General features: G+C 37.3%; 1 protein-coding gene across 1 annotated transcript; it reads right to left on the minus strand.

Moving 5' to 3' along the window:
• Positions 1 to 1,328: 1,328 nt before the first annotated feature.
• On the minus strand, positions 1,329 to 8,281 carry lgi2a (leucine-rich repeat LGI family, member 2a). Its single transcript, XM_020923875.2, has 8 exons — positions 7,883 to 8,281; positions 7,704 to 7,775; positions 5,628 to 5,699; positions 5,398 to 5,469; positions 4,529 to 4,600; positions 4,268 to 4,437; positions 2,509 to 2,673; positions 1,329 to 2,146 (listed from the first exon to the last, which is right to left on the minus strand). Exons 1-8 carry the CDS (start codon positions 8,053 to 8,055, stop codon positions 1,329 to 1,331), a joined length of 1,614 nt encoding a protein of 537 aa, XP_020779534.1. The 5' UTR covers positions 8,056 to 8,281.
• Between the last annotated feature and the right edge of the window lie 966 nt (positions 8,282 to 9,247).

The raw sequence follows: 9,247 nt of genomic DNA on the forward strand, positions 1-9,247 counted from the left end.
ATTCCACATATTTATTTTGAACAGATCAAATGCACAGTAATTAACATTCAAAATGCTCAAACCTGTTTTACAAAATGTTTACTTGAAACTTGCATATTCTGTATTTTTTTCTTAGTCAGTCTAAACTGATTTAGTTTTCAGAAAATGTGTCCAAAAGTTCAGTTATCATGCTTTTGCAAGTGCAATTCGTACAATGCAGGGTCTGTTATTTTTATATTCTTCTATATCAACAAACAATATTAGAAAAGTTCTATTTACAATTTACAATTCATTATATCATTTGCTTTGTTTAGTTAAAAGAACTGTATGTAACCTGCACTCTTACATTTGCTCTTAAAGGTACTACAGTCATAAATGAACCTATTTGTAATAGCGGACACAAGTTTATGAACAGCATATACTGCAACAGAAGAGTATTTGACTGACTGCAGGTTCTGCTTAGTGGATTCAGAACAGATTCATTTCTTTAGGTTTAAATCAACTGGATTACAGACTGTACGGTTACAGCATTGACACTATCAATACCTAATGAAAGACTCACGTGAGGCTCAGTCTGCTTTCTGATTGGATAATTGTCTTGAGAACCAAAACATTTAAATTATAACATAAACAACTTGGCCATCATGTCCAATGCTTTTATAATTAAGAATAAATCATATCTGGGGAGAGTGATATGTCATGTTTGACATTTGGATCAAAATGTCACATACAGTTCTTTTAACTATCTGTATTTTTGTATTTATTCATACTTCCCTGTCTGTTTTCTCTGTAAAATAATGATGAATCTTGTCTTTGTACTATCCTATATCTCACCTAAATTTCTAACTGTTTAAAGATTTGTGCTTTCAAAGACATTCACTTGATAGAATAAAGCTAAAAGGTGTTCATCATTATACCAGTAGGTGGCACTGTAGGCCAGCAGGATCTCAACCCCAGTGAAAATAAGGCAACCTGCTGTTTGTCACCAAAGAACAGTGACAGGAGTTATTTTCTGATAGGCAAGACAAACTATTAGTAAGTAAGACCTAAAATGTTTTTCCTCCCTAAAGGTAAACAAATTTTCTTTCAAACTGTGTCAGTCTCAAGCAGAGGTGGTGTCACTGGCATAAAACATAATGTCATATCATATCCAAACCACTGCATGCATAGGCAGATGGTTGGCTGTGGTGGCCCCAGAAGCAAAAATCGGAAAAAAAAAAAAAGCAGGCCTTGAAACATGACATGGTCCAGAAATGTAAGTTTTACTATTATAGTCAAGTCTTTAATTTTACAGTCGCACCTTTTGTTTGTTTAAGATGCTGTTAATAGTTACTAAGAGGCACAGCCGCTCACAAGCTCAAGTCAATGATGATGTGCTCAAAAATCTGCGTGTTCCCTTTGAAGCTGGATGCGAAGAGGAAGTCCCTACGGTCGGTGGACACTACGGTGAAGGAACGTGGGGCCTGGATGTACACCTCTTTAAAATTCTCAAAAATCTTGCCTTCTTCATCCCAAATGTAGATCTGAGAGAAGGTGTAATCACTGCCCAATGCCAGGTAATGCCGCTCTTTGAAGGAAAACGGCTGGAGGATCATGGACCCCCTTGAAGGCAAAGCTTGGACCTCTGCAAACTGTTTGGTTCCCCAGCGCAGAACTTTGGAGTCTCCAATATACCTCGTCATGGTCAGGTAAAGCTCCTCTTTGATACGGAAATGCTTTACTGCCACTACGTCTTCCATATTGGGAATCTCACCTTGTAGGATGAACTTTTGGTTGCTCCTGCTCCACTGGTAAATCACAGGCACTTGCGAGCGGCTTGCTAAAATAATATGCGCTTTTCCATCCAAATCTAAAACTTCAGCATCTGTGTCGCGGTACCACTCGTGAAGCGACTGATACGAATAAAACCCTTTGTCGTTCCATTTGTAAAGAGTGGACAGGCCCGCTTTTGAGCTATCTGCGACCACGAAAAACCAGTCTGTGCCGATCTGAAAAGCTTCGATGTCATTGGGTTTGGAGATTTTGGATACCTCAATGTCCTGGAATTTGGTGAATCTGCTTTGGTCTTCATCAAACTTGTAGATGTGGGAGCCTCCAAAGAGTTGAGCCACGATCACAAAGACTTCGTTCTGGATAAGGACGGACTTGCACGCCACTATAGACTGACCTGAAAAGAAGAGAAGAAGAAGAAATTCATGTTTTGCATCAATTATTATTTTGAATATAAGGCATATGCTCTGAAAAAAGAGGTAGAAAAAATCAGTTATATAAAAAGCACTCAGTTATTTTTGCCAAATAAAATCATGGTTTTTCAAATTAATTATAAACTGTAGCTATAGACCTGTACATTCAACAGTCACTTTGCCCCAGGTTTTGAGGAGCAGAGCAAGCACCAACAATAACTACTTACTGGACTATGTGGCATTTGGAAATATCCTTTCTTTAATAACTACACAGAACCCACAGTAACACAAGGAATCAACATTACACAAAAGCATTCATTTTGATATGTTTATGTCATTTACAAACCTGTGATATTGTCATAGGTCCTGTAGTTCATCTCTATGTGGTCCCATTGGAAAACCATGCAGCTCTCCATACTGGGGGCCGCTATGGCCACGTACACGTCATTCTTAAAGCTGAACGTGTCCACAGACAAGGATTCTGAGGCTATCGTCTGATGGAGGATGAAATCTGTGAACATAACATCAAAAAAATCTTAAAATAAAGGCCCATATGCAGTGTTTCACAAAAAACAACCTTAAGTATAAATACAGTACATATCACAAAATTATTGAGACAGCTACATTTCATTTTCAGGCCAACACAAAAGGATAATTCAGTTTATGCAGTTACTTTAAATTGGAACGCAATCTTGCATTAGAATAGTAGTCATCTGTTACATTCAATACATGTACTAGAAACATTTTTGTGCTAAATTAGACTATAGAGCGGGGGTCTCCAACCTTCTTCTGGTGAGCTACTTTTGCAAAAAGAAATGGCAAAAAGCTACTTATTTTAGCAGTCACAAGAAATTTGAGCATAGGAAAACCTTAGTTAGGTACCAATAAAACATAAACCTTTATCCATTGATTAGTGCACAAAGTTTACGGTGACTAGATTTCCAAAACTGGGACATCACTGTTTTTTTGTTTTGGTTTTTTTTGTTGATAGGTAATAATAAAATTGTGAAACGAGTGCGTAATTAATGAAAATTGTTATGTAGAGACCATTCATGACTAACATGTAAGTCAATATAGTCACATTTCTTTGTGTTCTTTGTCTTTCTTTACTGTTAGCAGGGATCAAATTGGTCAAAAATAGAGACACCTGGGACAGTTCTTGTATAAAACTGGGACAAATCACTGGTTTTGGATAAATCTGATGGGACAGGGGACACAGCAGAGAATATCCTGGGTAAATAGTAGTTACAATGGTAGTTCATCAAATTTGAGCCATTCAGCACAATATGTATAATGTAGTTCCTGACCTACATGTTGGAGACCCCTGCTATAGAGGAACAGAGGAGCTCATTCTCCAACAGGCTCCTACAGCTCTGCTCAAACAGTGAGAGATACAGGTCAACATTCAAACCATACTCCATATAACTATACAACAACTCACCATTATGTAATTGATAACCTTCCATCATGTCAATCACTAATCTTTGCACTGTTTCTCGTTACGACCTCTTGTATATAGCTGAGACATATTTTGTATTACGATATTTCTATATTTTATTTTTACTTGAACATATACATTTATATAATCATGTCTTATGTGACACCAAACACTTGCTATTATTGGTAATTATTTTGAATGTATTACTGCTATTTATGTTTGCTCTTTGTTATTTTATTATACTGTGATATGTGAATCGATAAAGTTTAAATCTAAATGATAGAATATGTAACGTTTCTGTTGGAGGGTCCGTTAAATGCTTTTCTCCATGGAGATGTTATTGCTTCGTCTCAAATGTTTCATAGTTGCTCATAGTCAGAATGCCCGTTTTCCTAGGTATTTTTGAGCTATAAAACCACCTGAATTTTCATAAATGTAAGGTATAACTGTTTAATGTCATAATGTCGAATATTCCTGGCAGAGCAATGACATATCCATAGAAACAAGCAGGCAGGTGACAGACCCCCAAACAAAAAGTTACATAACACACCTTTAAATTAAGTTATTTTTTATTATAAAGTTAGTTAAATTTTGATAAATAAACAGGGTGAGATCTAAATGCATTATAGATGAGTATATGAAGTCTAGATTACAATATTGCCCATACCGGTTGAAATGCACTCATTCTGCAGACTGGTCATATCATTGAGCCTCTTGCCCTTCATTTCTTCGGGAGCAGCGCATATGACATCTGACACTGTGGCGTTGGTGTTTTTGAGCCACGTCATGAGCCACTTTGCGCGACAGTCACACTCAAAAGCATTACCTCGCAGATCCCTGAAAGAGGAGAGCCAATGTTACGTAACTACAGCCAGGCAAAAACAGCCAGTGAAGGACATTGGCTTATACAAAAAAAACAAACGCTTACAATTCAATGAGAGAGTCCAGGTCACTGAAAAGGTCCCTGGGCAAAGCTTTAATGTTGTTGTTTGCCAGTGATCTGTAACCAAGGACGTTAGTAATACAGAGCAACCATGTTTACATAATAAAAAGTAGGTATTGTATTGGTGTAGTGTCATTTAAAAGTGCACTGTGTAACTTTTGTGAGTGATGGTCTGTCACTTGAGTCTTGTCTTCATGGAGATGTTATTGCTTTGTCTGGAATGTGCCACAGTAAACATGCTCCATTTATCTATCTCCATGGAGACAAGCAAGCAAGCAGGCCAAGTTATACATGTTTTCAAGGTAATTGTGTGTAATAAAAACATTTGTAATTGAATAAAAGCAATGTAGAAAACGTTCCAGGCAAAGCAATGACATTTTTGAGACATGCATGTGGTGTATTCTCCGTTAGAAAAGTTAAATAGTGCACTTTAAACCTTACATATATGTTTTTTAATGTAATATCTTAATTTTTTCTTTTTTTTTATCAGTCACACGAATTCACCTTTCTGCCAATGACATAAAGGTGCATTGTGTAACTTTCCGGGGGAGGATCTCTGCGATGACGTTATTGCTTTGTCTGGAAAATGTCACAGTACACCATTAAACGAATCCATCTTGTATTCATTCAATTAAAGTTGTTTTTATTGGTCAAAAATATGTCGAAAAACACTTCTTTGTTACTGTGATTGGGGTCATCTTGCCATATAAATCTGACAGGTAACAGCTTGGTGGCGTTCTTGTTTTTATTGAAATAACCAAGTCTAATACCAAATTGTGGCGCATTCCAGGCAAAGCAGTAACATCTCCATAGAAACAATTGTATATTGTGTAATAATACAAACAGAAACATACAAGTGAGTCAAGTCCCGTAGTCCTCTGAAGGCATATTTGGATGCTGTTTCGATCTTGTTACTTTCAATGAACCTGCAAAAGACATTCACCAATAACTTTAACTAATTCAATGAAATGATGTATAATGTGAACAGTTTTAAATCTGCAAAGGTGGCAATTGAAAGACTTGTTTACTGTGCTACTTTCAGAAGAATTGTGTGTGCATATGCATGAACAGTGATTCATCTTACAGGTACTCCAGGTGTGAAAGTCCTGAGAATGCATCATCCCTTATATTTGTGAGAGAATTGGAGTTCAGAAGCCTGGAAGAAAATGCACACAAGAATGTTGGTGAAGACATTGTAATTGATTTGGAAGAAGTATAAAATGGAAGAAGTAAAAAGAACTGATTTCCATTCAGTGATCTAAAATAACACAAATTTGTTTGCACCACACTATGACTGGTATGAAACTACATTCCACTACTGTCGTTAGGAATACACTGATCCAATACCGGTATGAACGCAGATACTGAACAATTTGCTGGGTCCGATATCGATTTTGGAATATCAGTTCAGTCGATATCCTGGTTGGATATTTAAATCAATGTCATAAGAATATTTACTGGTTGCAGTTGGCCCATAAAGTCTCACAATGAACTTGAATTTTTATTTATACAAAGTTCTGTAGCTACTGATGGGAAATAAATACTATAAATACAGATGATATCGGGTATTGGCAGATATTTAATGCTACAGTATGAAAATCAGTATTGGAACTGAAAAAGCTGGATCAGTGCATCCCAAACTGGCACACATTAGATACAGACACAGTTTATAGACCTAACTAACACTCACACTTTCCTCCGGTTTTGTCCTGGTTTCAACCCGAACCTTTAGTCCCATTTAGTAGACTTGATTTAGTCCTGTTCTAGTCTAGTTTCAGTCCTGCTCTAGTCCAAGTTAAGGGTGCATTCAGACTTGTCCTGCTGAGTTTAGTGCAGTGGTAGACTTGGTTTGGCCCTGTTCTACTCTTGGATTAGTTCCAAATATGGTCCCAGTTTAGTGCCAATTTTTTGTGTAAATGTGAATGCAGCCTTAGGCCTAGGCCAGTTTAGATGTTTATTGTACTGTGTGTATGGATGCACCCTAAGCCTTTCACTGCTTTAAAATAGCTACATGTTAATTAGGGATGTAACAACAACCGAAATATTGTCATATCATAACATCAAAATTCTCACAATAATATCGTGGGCTGTCACAATATATTGAATTACAAGTTGCTTTGCTTAAATGCATGGTTTTATAGTAGCAACAGCTTGTGAACATTGGGAACTACAGATCCCACGATTCATTTCAGTGCAAACAACATGAAGAGATTTTTTTACTTGAATTCTTGGGATTATGACAGAAATAATTCACACCAAAATCTTGTCAAGGTATTTTAAAAGCAAAATCGCGTCTTATCTACAATTATATTATCCTCCAAAATATTGCAATAAAAATCGTACCGTGAGATGCATATCGTGATAATATTGTACCAAGAGATTTGGATATCGTTACATCAGTAATGTTAAAATAATATATGTATTTACCAATATTACAATTAGAAAATGATGTGGACATCTTTTAACCTGACCCCCTTGCCCACTTCCCTCTAAGACAGGAGTGTCAAACTCAAATTCACAGAGGGCAAAATTTAAAAATGTGACTAAGTCGTGGGCCAAAATAAATATTTGTTGAAAAATGTTAACAAAATCTGCATGTTTTCTCTTATTTCGAGATATGTAATTTAAACCTTTTCTTATTAAAATAAATGTTTAATAATAGTTTGCTTAAAGACTGAATCCAGAACAAGCAAAATATAAAATAATAACAAAAAATTCAATAAATAATGTCTCTATAGTCTATCTGTACCCAGCGGGCCCGCTCTAAAACATATTTGATATGATCTCACGGGCCAAATATAATTGTATCACGGGCCAGATTTGGTCCCCGGTCCTGAGTTTGACATGTCTGCTCTAAGATGTCAACATCAACAGAGAAGACACAACATGAGGAACATTGATTTGCTGGTCTAAGTAGCTTGTACAAGTCCTTTTTTTCCCCACTTGTCTCTTTTAAAAGCTTTTCCTGCTAATAGCCAAAGCAAACTCATGTGAAAAGTGCATTACTGTATCTCCTAATGGACTCCCAGAAATATCCATTTTCTGTTTCTCTTGCCCCAAAAGTGCATTTAATAATCTCGCTAGACTTCAAACAGTAAGGGGAAATTTTAGATTTTATAACAATTAACCATAACAGTTGGTGTAGCATGTGTGCACTTACAGAAGCTGGAGAGATGGCATGTGGGTGAACATACCCTCTTTAATTTCAGAAAAGGTCCCATTCACGATGCTCCTACAACGCAAAAATACATAAAATACGTACTTATAGTTACTGCAATGGCAATCTGCGCTAGCCTCGTGCTAACTAAAGCAATGCACAAAACGCGTAAAGATCCTCACAGTGAATGGATGTCGTTGGGGTTGATTCTCGGGACGCTGTTTGACCCCACGCAGATGATGGACTCCTTGGAACAGCTGCACCTATAAGGACATTTCGGGGGCTTTTTCAGATGCCCCGGCTGAGACAGGCAACTCAGCGACACGACCAGGAGCAGGATCCACGCGTTAGGCATCTTTCCAGCCGGGCTCGCATGTGTTAAGTGGGTCCGATGTCTTTCCCCCCTTAATAATAAAGCAGAATCAGATGGAAGGAAGTAGAGGAGGAGGACGTAGCGACGTTTTCAACCCCTGCAACACGGCGAGGAAATGCTGCACTGGCTTCTGCCCACCACCACCTGACATCAGCAAATCAGCCGCAGCTCCCCGCCACTGTGCGCTTTCATTATTTATTTAGAGGGGTTCACTCTGCTAAATAACCGTGAGACCGCGCAGTCAGAAAATATTTAGGAGAATTACAAAGAATAAGTATTTAATAGAGGGATATGAAGTTACATTATAGCAAAAAAAAAATCCCACATGTATTTTTACTTTGAACAATATTGGCCTAAGTAAATGTTCCCGTGGGGTGGCATGGGTCACGCCCATTTCAGCACCGCGGACAGCTCCTACAGGGGTCTTCCGTTAGGTGGGTTAGGTCCAGGAGGTTTAGGAATCAAACTTTACTTCGTTGTGTTACATTTTGGGGGTTTACGATTCGCTACGATTACAGTAAACGTCAATGTCTGTAAATATTCTGGGAAAATCAGCATAGCCTGTAGTTGTAGTTCTGAAATAGTCCTGGTTTGGTCGTTTTTGTTGTTAAAGTTTGGTTAATGGACTACAGACTGTGTATATAGATGAACCCATGATTGTTTTGTTGAATTTCAGACAAAGTATCTGTAAGACAATGCAGCGCTACAGTAAAATTATATTCTTTTAAGTAAACTATGCTGCGATTAAACACCAGTAAAATGCTGGTCTGCAGTTCTGAGCAGCCTTTCCTTATTGTAAGTATTGGGCGACTTCCACAACTGAATCGATCGCACTCAACCTTTCAATATTTTTCATTTGATTTACATGCTGCACCACATGGAACAGACAATAATCAATAGTTATAGCTTAACTGAAAGAGGTAGTCTCATTTTGAACAGGTTAATTTTATCACCTCATCTATGTTTGGATGAAATAAATGCATCAAAAAAAAGGCAAGAATTCAATGAAATACACACGTAAAAATGAATAAATACACAGTAGAGGAAGCCATTTCAAATAAGAGATAAAATGGCTTGAGGGAGATTATAAATTGCTCTTTTTAGTTCTGCATAAAAACTTACCAATACAAAATTCCTGTGTTAGTTAACATGGCTGACATAAAACTATTGGCCC

Source organism: Boleophthalmus pectinirostris, unplaced genomic scaffold (assembly GCF_026225935.1).
Source record: "Boleophthalmus pectinirostris isolate CB_2022bp ecotype Guang Dong unplaced genomic scaffold, ASM2622593v1 HiC_scaffold_20, whole genome shotgun sequence".
Classification (NCBI taxonomy): domain Eukaryota; kingdom Metazoa; phylum Chordata; class Actinopteri; order Gobiiformes; family Gobiidae; genus Boleophthalmus; species Boleophthalmus pectinirostris.

Excerpts from the sequence above, each read along its gene's own strand:
- lgi2a (XM_020923875.2), bottom strand. The coding sequence starts at position 8,055 with ATGCCTAACGCGTGGATCCTGCTCCTGGTCGTGTCGCTGAGTTGCCTG. Across the intron at positions 5,700-7,703 it reads ATGCCATCTCTCCAGCTTCT|GCTTCTGAACTCCAATTCTC; the intron begins GTAAGTGCACAC and ends ATTTTCTTCCAG. Across the intron at positions 4,438-4,528 it reads CTGGACTCTCTCATTGAATT|GGATCTGCGAGGTAATGCTT; the intron begins GTAAGCGTTTGT and ends CTCCTCTTTCAG.